Here is a 20,637-nt window from a genome sequence, read left to right as displayed (position 1 = left end):
TGTCTGAATGTTTCTGTATGAATGAAAAGCTCATCTTCCAGGGAAAAAACAAGGTAAGGATATTTAGCAATACCCTCTTCTTTTTCTGAATTTTGTAGAACTGGCAGTCGTCTGATATATTGAAAATATATACTTTCTCAAAAAGTAAGCCTAGATCGGCTGAATGTATTTTGCACGATAGACCCCTCTGGCAGTTTTATGTTTTTGCACAGCATGTAGGGCAGAGACTGGACTAGCTTCCTGGTTGCATTAGCATAACCCAGCCCCTTCCAACACACGCCCAGAACTACCTCATTAGCCATTGGGATTGGAGCCAAAAACATAAGACTACAGTGAATATAAGGGGAATTACTGGCAAAAGAGCTCTAGACCAGCTTAACACTGAACCCATTACTTTTCCAAGCTCAGAAAAATCATACACTAACAGGAACCATTTCCCCATCTTGTTCAGATAACGATTCAAGGTTTTAAATCTATACCTTTTATCTGGAATAATTAGCTTCACCACAATAAGGCATATAGCCTGGCTGCATATATTTAAGTGTTTCTGTTAATCTCTCTCCCCCTCTCTCTCTCTTTTATTGATTTGTTTTCTGGATAGCTTTGACATTGAAAACCACAGACGAATTGGAGCCTGGCATTGAAAGGAGGTGTTCTGCAACAATTTTTTTTTTCTTGTCTAAAGAAGTTTACTTCTACAAGAGGGAATCTGAAAAATGACAGGGACAAAGAGGAAAAAGAAAGGCCTGCTGTGGAGCAAGATGCAAACCCCCCATTGCGAAGACTTTAAACAGTGGTGTCGAAGGCGTCTGCCTATTCTGGAATGGGCACCACACTACAATCTGAAAGAAAACTTGCTTCCAGACACCATGTCTGGGATAATGTTGGCAGTTCAACAGGTGACACAAGGTAATGTACTGCATTTGATTTTCCTGTTTTATGCAGAAGAGATGTCACTTCGCCTTCTTGGAAGAGTATTATGACCCAAGAGCTATAATTTGCTAGTGAAATGGATAGTTCATTAACTCTGGGGGAAATAAGCACACGGAATACCTGTGCACGAAGGCTTTCCTAGTGATCTTTTTTTTTCTTTCTATTTTTGAAAGCTATTACGCACAACCAATTTTTGAATAACATTAATATGTATTTGCAATGTTAAAATTCATACTATGTAAGAGGAAAAGATCAGTAATTGTAGGAAAGTGAGTTTTTATAGTTTGACCTTACTGATAATAGTTTCTTACTTTCACGGAATCAGGCTATAAAATATCTTCTGGCTTGTACGTAAAGTTTGTAAACCTAATTAGCACCACACAATGACCTGTTGTAGCCTTGCGAGTTGCTGTAAGCAAGGAACAGAGCTTTCTGTACATAAAGGAGGCTCTTTGCCAAGATCATTATTTGCAAAGAGAATCCTGTATGTCCTTAGAGCTTATGTTTTACTGTGCATGCTGATTTAATTCTGTATTACATTACGTCCTGTATTTATTTCTCAATAAGAAATTTAAACTGGTGAGAAGTCCGAGTTTAACTTTCCCAAAGCAGATTCTAAGTGATATTCTGGATTTAGATATGTGTTTCTTTTGGTGAAAGCTGTAAGTTAAGTGGTATGTATATGTGTGTGTGTGAGCTTGTGTGTGTGCACATGTTGTTTGCCTTAAAGGTACATTTGTTGTATTATTATTAGTGTTATTATGATTTTTTTTTTCTAGTTCAAGTAACAATTTCCTACCTGTAGCAAGGAAAGGAACCAATTTCTCAACCTTGAGGATTTGGAACACTTTCCTTGGCATAGACTCTGTAGATTTATATTTCCTTGTAGTTTAACTGTATCCCTGGCTTCAACTATTATTCATACTGTTAAATTATAAGCACTCTTTTAACTGAATTATTCTATAGCTGGAACAAACTGGTTTGTGTATTTGTATTTTTAGTATGATTAGGAACATCTGCACTGGTGGCTTTACTTTAAGATCCATAATACTATCATACTTTATAGGATTCTATTTCCCTGAGTGGTCTTATATTAAATTTTTAATGACCATTTTGCCAACAGTGAAGCATGGTAATCTTTAATAAAAATGCAAAGTAAATAAGGTTAGGGCATTTTCAGCCTTGTTTTTGTTCAATTTTAAATTCAAAATGAGACACTACTGTGTGTTTTTAATCTTAGGTGATTGACTTCCAAGGGCTTTTTCACCAGATCGTGTCAGTATATCTTATACATTTATTTTGCTTTAATTTAATGTAGAGTGAAAGAGAAATGTATTTTTAAGACAATTTGTAGTTTCATCTCTGTAAAATATCAACTTAATAAGGAAATTTGGGGATGTGATAAATGTCTATGATACACCCTTAGCAATAGTATTTATGTATAAGTCCTTGGCAGTTAATTGTACGGCTTTCATTTGGATGGAGATTTTTGAGGGATTTTGTTTTATGAGTCATATATTTCATTGGTCACAAAGAAACACACTGGCCAGCCTCTGACTGAGGAGAAGCACAAAGCTTATTCAGCTCTGTACACTGAAGTTATGGATCTGGCTGTTGGTTCTTTTGGAAAGCTACCAGTGACTGATCAAGGCTACACTGCTAGAAAGATCTTAGGGGTTTTTCTTGATATATGAAAAGACTAATCCTCCTAAAAGTACCTACTCTTTTTAAAGACAATTCAAACTTTCTCAGGCTCACGCCCTATGGGGAGATAAAAAGTGAAATATAAATAAATTACCGTTGTTGTCAGGGGCCCTGAGCTAAACCCCCCTATTCATTATCTTCCCCTTTCCTAACAAAATCCCAAGAGACAGCAGTCTCTTCTCTATTTTCCACATGAGAAAATGGAGGCTTAGAAAAGCAAGTAATTTTCTTTGGACCTCACACCTGATAAGTGGTAGAGTTAGGACTTGATTCCAAAGCCAACACTTTCAACATCTTATACTTTATGCACTACACTGCCAAGATAACTAGACTTTTTCATTATACCAATGTTATTAGTAATAGAAGCTATTTCTTGGGATAGGTATGAATATCCTTCCCTTCAAATTACTTTTGCATTTAAGTTTCATCCCTGAGGTTTTTAGACTTGAAGGTGAGTGATGAGGGAAATAACTACCATAGAATATAGAGTAAGAACAGCATTTAGATATCATTAGCTTCTATTTATGTGAATATAAGCAATCATTATCAGCCCTATTTCTTTGGGAAAATCAGAAGAAAGGAGTAATTTTTGCTCTTGCATCATAACACAATAGAAACAAATACCTGTTTTCACTCTACTGAGCTTTGAAGTAGCTTTTCAGTTACTCAGCATAGTTGAATTACATGAAAGTTTTGAATTTAACACTTTTTACCTACAAATATGGAAAGTTATATGGTTCAATCCAGTAGTTTTTCATTCTTCCCTCTCTATAAATGCATTTAAAATTGAGAAGAATAATGGAAACTAACCTGTGAATATATTCTATAGGTCAGATATTTTAAATTATGTATTTTAAATCACTTTATTAAAGATTTCCCAGTTGTTACATAGAGATGATTGTCAGTTATCATCATATTTAACTCATGTAAAGTATTTCCTGTATTGACTATACTCTTTCTAAAACTTTCTTGTCTTGGTTTTGAGACATTGCTCTTTCATTTTTCTGCTCCTACCCCTCTGTCCCTCTCTTTCTGTGAGTCTCTGCAGACTTTGACCCTATCCTATCCATCCATTAAGCATCTGTGTCCCGGAGACTCAACCTCTGGCCTTCTTCTCCAAGAATGCTGGAGGCTGGAGGTTTTAACTACCATCATCCTTCAAATGAAACTTTCTTATAAGCCTGAGATCTGCATATTCAGTTGTGCAAACCTGGAGTCTTCTTCTTCTTCTTTTCCAGTTAGCCAAAATACAGTAGCACATCATTAGTTTTTGATGGAGTGTTCAAGGATTTATTAGTTGCATATAACACAACACACACCCTTCTAAAAGCGCTTCAAATGCAACATTTAGTCTTTGAAAACAAATTGAATAACACCACCATCCTAACCAGAATCATAATGATCAATAATAATAGCAGTAATTTTTAGGCACGAATGTAAACACTGTTGTAAGAATATTTGACATTATATACAAGGCTGAGTTTCAGAGAGAATAAGTCACTTGGTTAAAGTCACACAGCAAAAGTGTTAGGATTTGCACTCACGTAGTCAGGCTCCAGGGACTAGGCTCTCATCTTAGACTAGACTGCGTCTCACAGCAGAGCCCAAAAGCCATTTCCAAATCTTTCCTGTCTTTTGCCACTTAGCCACTAGCACACAGTCAGCCCCTAGGTTTTGTTATTTCCAGTCCCCAATTATCTTTCCAACAGGGAAAGATAGGCCTCCTGCTGAGGCCTAGTTCACTGTCTGAACCATTGCCTTCATCATTCTGTGGGCCTTCCTTCTGCCTTGTCTCCTCCTGTAGGCCATATTCTGTATTGCAGTCAGAATGATCATAAAAATCTGAACACAGCACTCCTCTGTTCAAAATCTTCAATCCTCTCTTTCTTCCAGGATAAAAGTCCACTTCTTTCAGAATAATTTATTAGATCATTAATAATTAATGATTTGTTAGATCATTAATAATTAATTAATCATATTAGATTTATTATTAATAACTTATTAGATCATTAATAATCTGGGCCCCTTGATACTAAGGTCTACTCAAAGAGATCTCTGAGACTCCCTCTCAGTCTCCTGGGAAGATGCATGTTTTCTTCCCTCCTACTCCCTCTGTACTTTTTAGGTATCTCCATGATAGGCCTTAACAGATTGTATTACAATATTTCAAAACAGCCATTTCCACATTGGTTTGTAGGCTCTGGAAACAAAGATAATGTTTTAATCTTCCTGTTATTACCAACTTGTATATTTCCTGTTACATAGAGTAGGTTTTCAATAAATATCTATTGGAAGTATACAAAACATTTTAGTTCCTGCTGCCTCTAATTATCCCATAGTAGCACGTTACCACTCAAGGAAGGAAATTAATGTTCTTAGATTTTCAGAATATATGCAACAGAGATACTACTAGTAAAAAATATATTACGAATATGAGTAATTAATTTCTTCCAATTCCTCTTACTTTGCTGAGATTACAGATGTGCAGCCCTCCAGACAAATATGGTAAAAGATAGATTTCCTTTGTCCCCAAAAGTGCTAATATTTTCTCCAGCCAACATCAACAAATATGAAGAGTTTATATATAAATCCAGATGCCTGGCTTCTCTTGAAAAGGGGGAATACATGGGGGTGCCTGGGCAGCTCAGTGCATTAAAGCCTCTGCCTTTGGCTCAGGTCATGATCTCAGGGTCCTGGGATTGAGCCCTGCATCCAGCTCTCTGCTCAGCGGGGAGCCTCCTTCGCCTTCTCTCTGCCTGCCTCTCTGCTTGTGATCTCTCTCCTTGTCAAATAAATAAATTAAAAAAAAATCTTTAAAAATTTTTTTAAAAAGGGGGGAAAACATGGCCATACAGGGCCCACATTCCCATTTGGTAAAAATCTTTTGGACTTCAGAGAGGGGACTCCTTTTAGACAGGGCACACACTTTGCATTTTGCCACACTCTTCTTCATCACTCACTTGTGCCAAGCCAGTCTTCCTGCTAGTGCTCCTGTTACCTGCCCAGGCCCACGAATGTCTGAACTCATCCCTAAACAAAACCTTTACAGAGAGATTATGTATATAAGATTAGGTTCTTAACTTAGATCCACAGAACCCTTAGGTCTATGTACCTGGATTAATGTATTCCAATAGACTTTATTTTTTTATAATCCTTTGTATTCTCTGTTAATTATTTTTTAAAGAGTTTTCTGGGAAGGTGTCCACAGGCTCTGCCAGACTGCTAAAAGGGGAGTTTGTACCTTCTCAAAGTAAATAAATAAAAGTATGGGTGTTCTCGTTGCTGAGGAAGAGAAACCTTAGACCCTCTTTCAGCATGTTCAAGCATTTCTTAGAAACAATTTGTCTTTTATAACTATTTAACGAATCTGGAGGCTCTTATCATTACCATTAGGTACAAGCCATTAGAGTTTGCATCTACCACAATCTCCTTTAACTGACCGTTTGTGGGACCTCACTACAGAATGTGTTTTGAAGATGAGCAAACATTGTAGAGAAAGTCAGTGATTTAAAACATGTCCCAGACATGGTGGGCAAGCTAAGCACTACAAGGCTGTGGTCTCTAGAGTATTTGGACCACATTCTAGCCCAAGCAAGCACTTGGGGGGAAGTAGGTTCTTTGTTTCCAACCTGAAAACTCAAGCACTGAGACAGGGCGGAGCCCTAAAATGCATGACTTGCCATGTAAGAAGCTGATCCACGAGAAGGAATATGAGAATGTTTTGCCTTGCATTCCAAGGGATCACCTAGAAATCGTGTTCCCAAACCATGAAAATTTTATGCTGCCATAGGGCTGCCTGATGTTCAAACCACAGTGTTTTGGGCCGCAGACAAAAGATGGATATTCCTTATAATTATGCAGAATGTGTGGCATTACTGGCACCAAAACATATGTGTGGAAGCTGAGCTTCGTTGCACTCCTGAGGGCAGCTTAGGGACATGTGGAACAATAAGTGGAAATTCCTGAAGCATACCGCCTTGGGAAGATGAAAGGCTTGTCTGGGAATTTTTTGCTGCATGGTCTCAGCCTTGAGGATTCAGAATCCTGTCATTAGCTATGTCTCTCTAAACTAACCCCCTAGACTGTTTCTTCCTGCTAGTAACTTTTCTCTTCTCCAGAAACAAGGGCAGCAAAACATTGCTATATAAGTCTAAAGTATACTTGTCCTGATCCTTATACAAATATGCCCACAAGCTAGCAACTCTTTGCTGGCTTTTCTCTTCCATTTCCCTTTATCCTGTAACCCATCCTCACATTATAACTCCAGGCTTCATTCGATACTTCTAGTTTTCTTTTGATTTTTCTTAAATGTAAAAAAGATGGTGATCTGTATAGTAAAGGGCCATTTATGTACTTTTGCACTTAGAGTAATGCTCTTGGTAACATTTAGAATTTTTCACATGGAAGAATCATGACCTTCCTTTTTAGCATGTCAGACCTTAGCAAGGTTTCCAATGAAATAGATCAGCAATGAGTGTGAGGATAAGTTGTGTGGCCTATATATGAATAGACTTCTATTTTTACCAGCTAGGATCCATTCTTACTTTTGTTAGTGACTATATCCATTCTTAGTATATGTGGTCTAGTATATGTGTATATGAGGTTGGAATTTTGACTCTAGTGATGGAGTCAAGGCCAGTTATAGGCTGGGTCCCCCTCAACCAGATTCTCAACCTTGCAGATCCACTGGAACCACCTTACCAAGGAATATGGATACCTGGATCCCATTATCAAGCTATTATCAGACTTCCTGGGAAGGATTCCCAGACATTGACACATTATGTTTTTTTCTTCTTTAAGTTGTCCCAGACTCTATTGTGCATCAGTGTTGAGAACTGGATGCAGACACAGTGATTACTCCAGGGGAAGGCTTACGGCTAAAGCCTTGGTAGTTGGTACAATCCCATACATCAGGCCAGTGACTGGTTCAGGGAAGAGATCTGCCACCTAGACACAAGAGCGTGGATTTACTATGCAGTAAGTCAGTCATTTTTTGTTTTAAAATGATAATGGTAATACAGATGACCTGAATGGTTCTATCAGTCTGGATCCCAGCGTATGTGTGGACCTTTCAAGAAGAGACACTTGTGTTTGTCCTGGGACTGCTGGCAGGGAGGCTGATGATGTGCCTCTGTAGCTTCTCAGGGCCTCCACAGCCGGAAAATGAAGCCAGCCTGGCAAAGAGCATAGCAGAGAGAAACAGTCCTGATGACAGCTGGTTTACCTTCAACTTTTTACTTGCATGTACAAACACTTATTTTTAATTGCTTAATTAGGTTTAAGTTGGGTTACTTCTAATCACCTTAACTACACATTTGAGTGTTGTTAAATTTAAATGTATCACACAATTTTTTTCTAATTCTACAGAACCCAGCAAGATAAATATCACTATACTTTTTATTTTTATGAGAAGAGGAGTTTGAGGCTCAGAACACTAGATAATGGGCAGCTTAAGAGGGGTTCAAATCTACATACTCCATCCCTCAGCCCTCACTGCCTTCCGTTCCTCAGTTTTGTTCGACTAGAACAGATATAACCTGAGTAGGACTGGGACTGACTCTGGGCAACAGAATGCTCTAGCCTTCCTTCCCACCCACTCCTCAGGTGCCCCTTCCCATGATAACATGTCACCTTGCTGATGAAATAAAAACTGGGAGATTCCGGTTGAGAGCGGAAGAGGACTCTGCCCCTGGGAGGTGGGGCTCCTGTTCTTTTCCTTGAGAGCTTCTCACTACCCCCGTTAGACTTGTTTCAGAGGAAAGAGGGAGAGAGGATGTGTTTGAACACTGGCCCTGAGCATCAATGAACAATAGCTTGTACCCCTTGTACCATGTGGCAGAGGGAGCACACGGATCAGATGTTTGGATGAGACTTCACTAAAGGCCAGGAGGCAATAAAAGGGAAAAGTGGAGTGCCGCAGGTCTGTAACCAGGCTTACTCGTCTTCACACCGTTTATTCCCCTTCATTCTCAGCTCTGCTGTCCTCCATGACAGTAAGTGCCATCTCTAACCCTAGCCACCTCTGCTCAGGGCAGCACTGTGCACATCTATCCTTTGCCATTCTAAGCCCAAGAGAAGGTGGCCTCCCAGGAGCTCTTCTAACTTTTCTGCCACTAGAGATGTCTGCCCACCAGGCATGACTCTACGCCCCTCCGTAGCCATGAGCTCAGCAGCATAGGTCTGTCTCAGCTTTAAACCATTTCTATAAATAAAAAACACAATAGCCTGTTCCTCTAGTCTTTGTTCTTGATCATCTTTTTCTCTATACATTAGCTCTCATGGGCTAACCCATTTCCACGCTTCAGTTGCCACTTTTCTGCTGGTGAGTTGTAAAAATATATTTCTAGCTCAACATTCTCTTTTTTTGTCCTAGATGTAAATATCTAGCTACCTATTAAACATCATCTTACCGTCTCCCAGGGACGTATTTACAGCTGGATACATCACTTTCCCCTCTCAAAATCAGTCCTTATCCTCTATTCTGTATGATAGGAGAGTCACCTCCATCTACCCAGTTGTCTATACCAGAAGTCTGGGAATGATCCTTACTGCCCTTCCCCCTTAAAAACTGTATTCAGCAGAGGAGGTTCTCTAAATTCTTTCCTTTTAACATTTCTTAAGTATACCTGATGTCCATTGCCCTTTTGATCATTGGTATTAATGGTATTAATAGATATTAATTAGATATTAGACCTCGGTATTAATAGATATTGTACTATTGTACTTAATAGGTATTGTTTTATTTGCTGATGCTTAAAATGTGCCACAAATGGTCCTAAACATGCATTGTGTATTATATTAATTAAACTTCAGAATAATCTAAGAGTTTGATACTGTGATTATCTGTATTTTACAAATGAAAGAAAATGGGTTAGTTTGCTTGTAGTGCCAAGTAGTACAATTTCTATAAAGCAGAGGGTTTTTTTTTTCAAAAAAGCCTCTTTTTTGTTTTATTTTATTTTTCAGGCCTAGGCAGTGGTACGGGGTTGCTTTAGCTGGAAGTTATCTTCTTGGATGTTTACATTTTAACTACATAATAAGATTTTCATCTCCAAGGACAGAGAAAGGATGTAAGTTTTCTCTCAGAGGGAGTTTAAAGACATATTTGCTCAAATCTGGAGCATTTACTATTTAAGTTTTAAAATTTAATTAATTAATTAATTATATTTATAGAGGGAGTGTTCTGATGTTTGTCTTTCTGGCTCCTGAGCCCATGCTTTTATCTTAATTAAAAGCCACCATCATTCCTTCCATGCCAGTTAGAATGTCTTCTTGTTTATAATATTGTCTCTGTATTCTTTATTTCAAACTACAACAAAAAATTTTTGAGTTAGATGGGGATGTTTGTCTTAAATTCCTTCAGCTACAACTCTGCCAATGGCTTTTGGATCTTTTTTGGTGTTTGACTCCATAGAACACCCTTGTTTCGTTGGTCTCTCTCTCACTTCCCCAACCATCTTTCTTCTCATCACTTCTCTCATGTGGTCCTGGAACTGAAACCTCAGGTGTGTGTTTATTGACTTATATCATGTTGGGAGCTGACATTCAAATATCAGAAGACTTCATTTTAAAACTGAGAGGGTTTCCCCCTTCATTTAAATGTAATCATTTAAAAACAAGTGACTCATATCTGTAAATGAACACCGTAGGCTGAAGTTTATTGGTGCTTGTACCCTTTCTATGGGCGTGGACTTTCCAATTTATCATATTCCCCAACACTTGCTATTCTTTTCCATTAGTACCACTTCATTCCTCTTATTCCGTCTCGTCAGAACTAGGGCAGGATGTTCTCAGGCTCAGCTCATGGCACCATGATTGTCCAAACTCATGAGTATTCAAAGAACAACATATTTAATATAAAAGCATAAACTATTTAGAAGGTAGTTATGGCTATAAATAGCCAACTTTTCTCTCATTAGATAGCACTGCACTTCCGAAGATGTTTTTGAAAGCCCTTCGATATCTGGACCTCACTTTTCCAACCACACCACTACTTATTCACCCTATGTTCTAGTTACACTGAACTGCTTAGTGTTCTAAAGGATCACGCTTGTTTTGCCTCAGGACATTTGCACATACTGCTTCTTCTTAAATGGATAGCCTTTCCCCCTGGATTCACTCTATATAGATTATATCTTCAGCTGATAATATCTTAGCATCTATCAGGGCTGGGTTTAGCTCAGTGGTTCTTTTTTTTTTTAAAGATTTTATTTATTTATTTGACAGAGATCACAAGTAGGCAGAGAGGCAGGCAGAGAGAGAGGGGGAGAAGGAGGCCCCCCGCTGAACAGTGAGCCCAATGCGGGACTCGATCCTAGGACCCTGAGATCATAACCCTGTAGCTCAGTGGTTCTTAATCTTTGCTGCATATTAGAACTCAAACAGTAATTCAGTAATGTGGAACCATTACTGAACAGAAATCAGTTGCTTTCCTATAATGTAACTATACATTATGTAGTATAATGGGAATTATACTATATATAAGAGAAATTAGGGAACCAATTCCCTTTACAATAGCATCAAAAACCATAAGCTACATTGGGATAAACCTAACAAAAGAGGTGAAGGATCTGTACTCTAGGGGTGCCTGGGTAGCTCAGTAGTTAAGTGTCTGCCTTTGCTCAGGTCACGATCCCAGAGTCCTGGGATTGAGCCCCACATCAGGCTCCCTGCCTTGCTTCTCCTTCTCCCATTCCTCTTGCTTGTGGTCCTCTCTCACTGCCTCTCTCTCTCTAACTCTCTCTCTGTTTCAAATAAATAAATAAATAAAATCTTTTAAAAGAAGGATCTCTACTCTAGAAACTACAGAACACTTATGAAAGAAGTTGAAAAAGATCAAAAAGATGGAAAAACATTCCATGCACATGAATTGGAAGAATAAACATTGTTAAAATGTCTATGCTGTCCAGAGCAATCTATACTTTCAATGCCATCCCGATCAAAATACCGATGGCATTTTTCAAAGCGCTGGAACAAACAATCTTAAAATTTATATGGAACCAGAAAAGACCCTGAATTGCCAAGGAAATGTTGGAAAAGAAAAACAAAGCTTGGCTGATTTCAAGCTGTATTACAAAGCTGTGATCACCAAGACAGCATGATACTGGCACAAAAACGGATATATAGATCAATGGAACAGAATAGAGAGCCTAGATACGGACCCTCAACTCTATGGTCAACTAATCTTCAATAAATCAGGAAAAAAATACCCAATGGAAAAAAGATAGTCTCTTCAATAAATGGTCCTGGGAAAATTGGACAATTATATATGGAAAAATGAAATTTGACAATTACCTTACAACATATGCAAAGATAAACTCGAAATGGCTGAAAGACCTCAGTGTGAGACAGGAATCCGTCAAAATCCTAGAGAAGAACATAGACCGTAACCTCTTTGACATTGGCCACAGCAGCTTCTTTTAAGACATGTCTCCAAAGGTAAGGGAAACAAAAGCAAAAATGAACTTTTGGGACTTCATCAAGGTAAAAAGCTTCTTCATAGCAAAGGAAACAATCAACAAAATCAAGAGGCAGTCCACGGAATGGCAGAAGATATTTGCAAATTACATTACAGATAAAGGGCCAGTATCCCAGATCTATAAAGAACTTCTCAAACTCAACACTCCAAAACCAAATAATCAAGTAAAAAAATGGGTAGAAGACATCAATAGACACTTCTCCAAAGGAGATATATAAAAAGCTAGCAAAACATGAAAAAATGTTCAACACCACTAGCCACCAGGGAAATTCAAATCAAAACCACATTGAGATACCACCTTACACAAGTTAGAATGGCAAAAATGAACAAGGCAGGAAACAACAAATTTTGGAGAGGATGTTGAGAAAGGGGAACCCTCCTACACTGTTAGTGTGAATGCAAGTTGGTGCAGCCACTTTGGAAAACAGTATGGAGGTTCCTCAAAAAGTTAAAAATAGAGATATCCTATGACCCAGTAATTGCACTACTGGGTATTTACCCCGAAAGATACAGATGTAGTAAAAAGAAGGAACACATGTACCCCAGTGTTCGTAGCAACAAGACCACAATAGCCAAACTGTGGAAGGAGCCAAGATGCCCTTCAACAGACAAATGGATAAAGATGTGGTTCATATATACAATGGAATATTACTCAGCCACCAGAAAGGATGAATACCCACCATTTGCATTGACATGGATGGTACTGGAGGGGATTATGCCAAGTGAAATAAGTCAAGCAGAGAAAGACAATTATCATATGGTTTCATTTATATGTGGAACATATGGCATGGCATGGTGGATATGAGGAAAAACAAGGGAAAAATAAAGGGGGGGGGATCAGAGGAGGAGATGAACCATGAGAAGCTATGGACTCCAGGAAACAAACTGAGGGTTTCAGAGGGGAGGGGGATGAGGGAGATGGGGTAGCCCTGTGTTGGGTATTAAGGAGGGCATGTATTACATGGAGCACTGGGTGTTATACTCAAACAATGAATCATGGAACACTATACCAAAAACTAATGATGTACTGTATGGTGACTAACATAATATAATTGAAAAAAAAAAAAAAAAGAATCTCTTTTGGCATTTAAAACCTATTCTCAACTGCTAGAACAGTTAAATTAGAATTTGGGGGAATTTAGGGAAAATCATTTAATTTCCTAGGCCTTAGTTAGCTTCTTCAACTGATAATAAAGTGAAGTAAAATGAGTTGCTAGGTTTAGAATTACAGATTTTGTTCCCCCATAGTACTCTCACTTATCTGCTAAACTAACTGTTGCATTCGTTTTCGATTTGTATTGATTTTCCCCCTTAGTTACAAGTTCCTTGAGGACAGGGACTATTTATAGTCTAGGGTGATCAAACATCCTGGTTTCAACAGTGAAGGTCCTGAGTCCTGGGAAACACTTTCAGCTCCTATCAAAGTATTTGGCACCTAGCAGGTACTCAAATGTTTGTTGACATTGAAAAAAATCATAATTGAAAAGACAGGACCAAATTTTCCTACGTTCACTCTGCTTTTGCTGGCACTCTCCCCATGGAAACTTTCGGTCTCTTACTCCCTCTGCTTTATCAGCTTTTAGTCTGTTCATCCTGAAGCTTCTTGGTCATGGTAATTTTTTAATTTTCACTCTTGTTGAGCTCTCACCTGTATAACAAGCTATATATGGTGTGAAAGAATTATATGATTTAACTCTTCTAGTGAGAACCAATGATCTTTGATTAACAATCTTTGTCTGTGAACCTAGAGAATGTATGTCTATAGGAATTTTGTTTGCCTGTAGTTGTGGTTCTTGAATATATGTAAATTTACTCTGGGAGACCCACTTGTAATATTGCTTAGCCCTGAGCCCAATGATGCTGTGAATCAGACAGTTGATTATACTGTGGTTTGCTAATAACAATTCTAAGACTACCACAAACCAGTTACCAGAGGGAAATAAACTTTCATCATTACCCACACAGTTTGGGTTTGATTTCTTATGTGTAGTTCTTGGAAGTACCTACTGCCACCTAATTATTTTGTTTTCAAGAATACTAATCTCTCTTCCTAGGGTGCTTTATTCATTTCTATTAAAAAACATACTTGAAAGAATACACAGTATTTTGCTATGTTCTTGGAAAGAGACAGAGAAGTATAAGACAACAATCCAGCCCACAAGGGCCTTATTATTTTCCCTTCCTCAGAAATTTGTACAAAGTATATGAGAATATGATCTTGTTATTCAACCTTAAAGATCTCAATCTGGTGTGGATACATAAGGGTGGGAACATTTTCTTAATGAAAGTTTGTAGAGTATTGGTTTCAGCCACTTTCTGCTGTGAGTAGGTTGTTTAAGCTAGGCAGCTGCCAAAGAATGTGTTTTTATTTAGGAACATGAAAAGTAGTAAAAGCCCATCTATATAACATAACATGAAATGAATTGGTGGTAAAAACTGAGCAAATATAGAGATCCAAGTGGCTGTCTTAAACAGCTGGCAAGACTTGATTTGTATAGACATATGGTATTATATGAAATGGCATTTTAAGAAATCAAGTCCTGCTCATCATTCTTTCTCTGGAGAGGATCTCAAGGGAACTATGTACACAGGTAACATTTAGGGGAAGGCAACCAGTGTCCCACTTTATCTGCTGCATTACTGCTTAAAGCGTAGCTCTAGCTAAGCTGGATTGTGTCAAAAAACAACCTAGAACTGAGGTTTAGATGTGCTTGTGACCAGAGAGTGAGAGAAAGATGTATCAGTGCTTACCTTGAGGCAGGCCCTGGTCTTTTTATCATATTAGGAGCATAGAAGAGGATATAGTAGAAGAGAGAAAAACACACATGTGTGGATATACTTTTGCCCATCAAGAAATTTGTCTTTTCAGATTAAGAGTACACATCACAATGAATGTTGAGTAGTATGTAGAATTGTTGAATCACTATATTGTATAACTGAAACTAACACTGTATGTTAAATATACTGGAATTAAAATTAAAAAAAAAGAGAGAGAGAGAAATGTTTCCTCATCGGAGTGTTCAACTTTCACCTCTCCAATTAGTAGCCCTCCTCCTGGGAGGTAGAGAGTCGTGGGGAGAAGGGGTCTGAGAACTTCTGCTTCACTGTTTGAGCTGAGGTTGGAGCTGTGACAGGAGAGAGGGGGATAGAATCAAGCCATTTGAGAAAGTAGGACTGAAGTCAAGTTCAGGAAGGTGAGCTGGGAGATGCAAATTCATCCTTTGGTGGGTGTAAAGTTTAGCACCTGGGTGTCCACCAGTGAGAGCAGGATAAGAGGTAAAACTGGGGAATAAAGTGTTAGAAGCTAAGGTGAAGCCCAGGAGCAATGCCGGATTAGGACCTTGGTCCAAGATTCCGGGTAAAAAGGGTCTGCGTTACAATCTAGGAAGCCAGCAGCATGGACATATCTCAGTGTCTTTTCTAATTTTCTACCCAGTATAATAGCAGGCTTCAAATTTTGGGGGGTGGACTTGAGCCCAGTGGAGACAGTGAGAAAATACACCTGGCTGGCAAAGAGAAGGCAGAAACATGAGCCAGCATTTAATGTAACATGAGATGAAATTTCTTGCACTCTGCTGCTCCGCGCTCTGGTGTTTTGTCTAGATGGGTGTTAAGGAAATGTGGTACTCAGAAAAAACACTGAAAGATGCCATGGGGCAATTCCTGTTCAGATTTACTCAGGTAGAACGTTCAAGGGGAAAGAACGTCAGGATCTATGAGAAGTCTCAACGCTCGCAGTCATACTCTGCCCGATGTGGTTAGCACCTCCTAGAAAACTGGCCTTTGGCACCTTTGGGTTGGTACCGGTCTCCACAGTGAGCCACTTATTAACCTTATTTCCTGAACTGTTTATAGTTTCTTGACTCCCTGACCTTGCTTATGTCTTCATCTGTCTTGTAACCAGTACCTTTCTTTGTCTCTGATCCTTTGTTTGTCTCCTCACATGCTGAGTAAATGGGTATCTGGTAAATCTGGGTAAATGTATCAATTTATTTCTAGGACCCTTCCTGTCTTTATCAGAGTCCCATGAAAAAGATCCCAGTACCTCGCTCGACACCTAATAGTTTACTTATAAATGGAAATAGTTTTTATTCTCTTCCTTAACAATAGATCTCACAGTCTCATTGGAGTCCTAGACACAAAAGCTAGATAATTGTAATAATTTTGGTAGTAGTATAAATGAAGAATATACAATTACACTGTTTGGCATGATCAAGTCTTGCTGGAGTGGGGTTGAGGTTTGTAGTTAAGGAAATATTCAAGAGGAAACTATACTTTGACTGGGTCTTGAAGGCTAAACAATAGTTTCCCAGGTAGTCCATAGATGAAGGGCACTACAGACAGGAGAAAAAAAACATATGAAAACATAAGAAGAATAAAAGAACAGTTCATTTAAATACTCATCAGTAATCTCATTCAGTGGGAGTTGTAGCTGGAGAGGATAGAAGGGCCCACACCACAGAAGGCTTCAGTAACATGGATAAAGTGTTTGGGCTTATTTTCCAAGGTGATGGAGAGCATTGATGGATCTTGAGGGATGCCAGGGTGTGACAAAGGTTTGTGTTACTAAATAATCACTCTGGCAGCAGCTTCTATTTCATGCTTGGCAGAGGCAAGAGACTAGTTAGGAACGACTAGTTAGGAGAAATTCCCTTCAGGAAAGATTATATTCATGGGGTTGGATGGGATCATTCATGATTAGTTCATAGAACAAAAAGAGAAACCAAAAAGAAAGCAACTTTGGGGAACACTAACATTTCAGTGGCTAGCAAAGGAGACTTTCAGAACTAGCAAAGGGGAATGAGAAGTCATGGTCCCTGAGAGTGCCCTGGGAGTACTAGAGTACTAGGAAGAGTGTGGTTGACATGGTAAAATGTATTTATGAAGCGTAGAGTTCCCAGGACTTAAAGAATAAGCCAATCATGTAAAATTTGATGGAACCCCTGGAAAATATATATTTTTTAAAAGATTTTATTTGTTTATTTGACAGACAGATCACAAGTAGGCAGAGAGGCAGGCAGAGAGAGAGGAAGGGAAGCAGGCTCCCTGCTGAGCAGAGAGCCCCATGCAGGGCTTGATCCCAGGACCCTGGGATCATGAGCCGAAGGCAGAGGCTTAACCCACTGAGCCACCCACGTGCCCCTGGAAAATATTTTTAATGATAAACTCAGATGTACCAAAACAAAATGCTTCACAATTCTTCAGGAATGAGGGAAACTTGTGGAAAAAAATTCTTTCTATTCTCAACCCCCACTTCAATTCTTACCTTTCAAAAAAACTTTCTAGGACTATGACTCCCATATTTCTCTGTCATCTCTGAACTTTGACCATAGTGATCATTCTATAAAATGCACATGTAATTGTTTCAGGCAAGAACCTTATAGTTCATATCCCATGTTCCTTTATATCTCTAATGAAATTGAAGGTGAATTTGGGTACACAGTAAAAGGCTTAAGTACTTATAGGATAACTATCAGAAAGACCTCAATTTTGAATTCTGCATCACTTGGTCAAGTTCTTTAGCTGCTCTAAGATTAAGTCTTCCTGTATGTACAATGGGAATAATAACACCTAGTACATAGAGTTACTTTGGGGACTCAGTGAGAGACAATAAAGTACTCAGGACAGTATCTAGTACCAAAGAAGTGTTTAATAAATGCTGTTATTTTGATGCTATGATTGTTGTCTTCTATTTTCTATGAGAATGTAAACTCCAGAAAGCAGGGATTTTTTTCTGGGTTGTTAATTGCTGTACCTCAATTGCATGGTACCTTGTATGTGTTTCATTCAAGGTAGATGTCCTCCTATGCCTAGGTCCTACGCCTAGGTTTGAGTGCTGCTACTTGGAGGTAAAAGAAAGGTAAGAAGATGGAAAATAATCAGTGCTGCCTGCAGTCTTCCAGAACAATTAAGTTAGAGAAATTCTAGGCATCTTACAGAATAAGGGTGTCCTCCCAAATTTGCCAGGGTGGTCCTTCAGGTCTTCCTTCCAGCTATCACTGATACCAGTTGCTAGACAGATATTTTTGAACATATGCAGGTACTCAGTGTATGAATGTGCAAGTCCTCTGTCTCTCTCCCACTTCTCTTTCCTTCCCGGTCTACCCAGTTAAAAACAGAAACAGAAATGAAAACAAATCCGAAAGGGAATGGGAAGAGGTGCCAAATAAGGGAATTAGCATTTTAAGCTCATTGTATTGTTCTGTTTGGCTCTGGAGGCCTGCGAGCCAGCACTTACATCCGTGATTGGGTCAGAGTATGTTTTGAGGACCGTTTGTATCCGGCGGGTTCACAATCATTCTCATGTAGCTTCTTGTGTGTAAACTGGGGGCATTGCTGGAGGATGGCACTGGGCAGACAGGAGGCTCATTACTGCTCTGGTACAATTTGTGTGGCCAAGCGGCTCCCGTCTCGGAGGCTGCCTTATGTGAGGAGGGAGTGCCAACCCCGGACTGTGGCTGTCTGCACTGGTCTGCACAGACAAGGGCTCCTTGGTTTTGTCCGGAGCCAGGGATTAATGAAGTGTGCCTTTCCTCTGCTCGAACAGGTCCCCATTCTCATGGGGGCCTTACTGTTTGATCTTAACACACTTAGACACTTGAAACTGGTGAGCTAATGAAGCCCTACCAGAAGTAGCTGGGCTATCTTTAAGGAGTAAATTAACCCTTTCTGAGCATGGGGGCTGTATATAATCCATTTTTGAAATGACTTAAACCATTACAGTCTGAAAAGTGATATAATCTCACAGGCCTGGTCTGATGTTTACTTATATAATTATGTCACTAAAGTTCAAGGATTACTTCTTTTCTTCCCTCACCCTGAAAATTACAGTTTTGAATATAGTTAGGTAATAACTCTAGTATTAAAAATATTAAAGGATGGACGTGACCCAGAGAAAGTCCTTCAGACTGACCCAGTTCAAGACAGGGAAGCCAGAGACCACCATTGCCATCTCTTTCTCTTCCTAATTAGTGGGTCTCAGAGTCCCCATGATTACAGTAAGAAGAAGCAAAGAAATGGTATATGTTGCATATATTTAAGTTTATACTTGCACACTTGCCTCTGGTTCCTGTGATTCTTCATCATCACACAAAATCAGACCCTTCCTCTCTCACGTCTCCTTCTCCTTCCCTTCCTCTAACACAGCGTGTGTCCTCTCTGGCTTGTTATTCCCAGTGATAGCTTCATGGCCAGCCTTTACCAGTGCACCCTTTTATTCCCTCTTCCTTAGGGAATAAAAATCCACACTTCCAAAATGTTCACAAGATATTCTCACAACTTGTTCGTCTTTCTTAAAAGCTCGCTCTCTTGGGGCGCCTGGGTGGCTCAGTGGGTTAAAGCCTCTGCCTTCGGCTCAGGTCATGATCCCAGGATCCTGGGATTGAGCCCCGCGTCGGACTCTGTTTGGTGGGGAGCCTGCTTCCTCCTCTTTCTCTCTGCCTGTCTTTCTGCCTGTTTGATCTGCTTGATCTTTCTGCCTTATTTGATCTCTGTCAAATAAATTAATAAAATCTTTAAAAAAAAAAAAAGCTTGCGCTCTCATTCAAGGGCATTATCCCCCTGGACACGCCTCTCAGGTGGAGGTTCATTGTCCTCCCATTGCCCTTGGTAATTCCCATACAAAACACATCATACTTGTATTTCCATGCTTACCATCCATCCTCTTCAATACTGCATCTCCCTTTGCTTGTGCTCCTTCCAGGGTCAGTTGTCTTCACATGGTCATGTATTTTTGCAAAATTTCCCAGGTGAGATATTTTAACAGAAGTTAATTAAGAACGCTGCCTCTTCCCAACTCAGCTTCCCTCAGGCCCCGCTGCTTCTGTCTGGTGGCGTTGGCATGACTGCAGATATTTGGGGAATCTGGCTAAGATGAGGTTGCCACAAACGGCTGACACGGACAGAGATCAAGTAACACTAATCGGACAGTAATATAACAAGGGCATTTTCAAGAAACTAGGTAATTAATGTCAGCAGTTCTCAAGTCATATTTAAATTTTCTGCACAAGAAAACTTGAAATGCCCTGAAATCTTACAGCTATCAAGAATCTCAAAAGAGACTTTCTCAGTTTGACAGTTTGAATTACATGTGATATTAGTTACACAGCTAAAATAAAAATTTCTAATCTATCAAGTAATAAAAAACAAACTTAAATCACAACGGTGACTTTAGTCTGATTCCCCCCCAACTGGAGCCTGAGTCAGAGAGCTTCTGTGCGACTTTGTAATTAAGGAATGCAAGCCCAGAGGGCAGGGGGAGGGACTGTTAGGGAGAGACAGTGGGGCGAGAGATGTCTATAAGGGGGCTGGCTCTCTCCAAGGGTGTCACATGACTCTGGCATGGGGGCCGTGTCCCCCAAGAATGTATGGCCTGCACCTCCAGACCATCTTTCAGTTGGGAGAAATGAGGAAGGTTGTAGTCACTAGTTTTTTCCGTCACAGGTTAAAGACACACCCTTTGGGTTCTCCTCTGAGCTGACATGTGGGAGTCTGGGCTTTAATAGAATCGCAGAGCAGGTGTC

The 20,637-nt window shown here is 39.4% G+C and overlaps 1 protein-coding gene across 1 annotated transcript in view; it reads left to right on the top strand.

The window, feature by feature from the left end:
• The first annotated feature begins 716 nt into the window (after window positions 1-716).
• Window positions 717-20,637, top strand: part of SLC26A7 (solute carrier family 26 member 7) — a 114,569-nt gene continuing 94,648 nt past the window's right edge. Inside the window, exon 1 of the mRNA XM_046020188.1 lies at window positions 717-909. Coding sequence (XP_045876144.1) covers window positions 717-909 — 193 coding nt within the window. The remainder of the gene's footprint in view (window positions 910-20,637) is intronic.

The sequence above is a fragment of the Meles meles genome, chromosome 1, assembly GCF_922984935.1.
Source record: "Meles meles chromosome 1, mMelMel3.1 paternal haplotype, whole genome shotgun sequence".
Taxonomy (NCBI): domain Eukaryota; kingdom Metazoa; phylum Chordata; class Mammalia; order Carnivora; family Mustelidae; genus Meles; species Meles meles.
The sequence above is the reverse complement of the archived record's forward strand: the minus strand, read 5'-3'. Positions and strand labels throughout refer to the sequence as shown.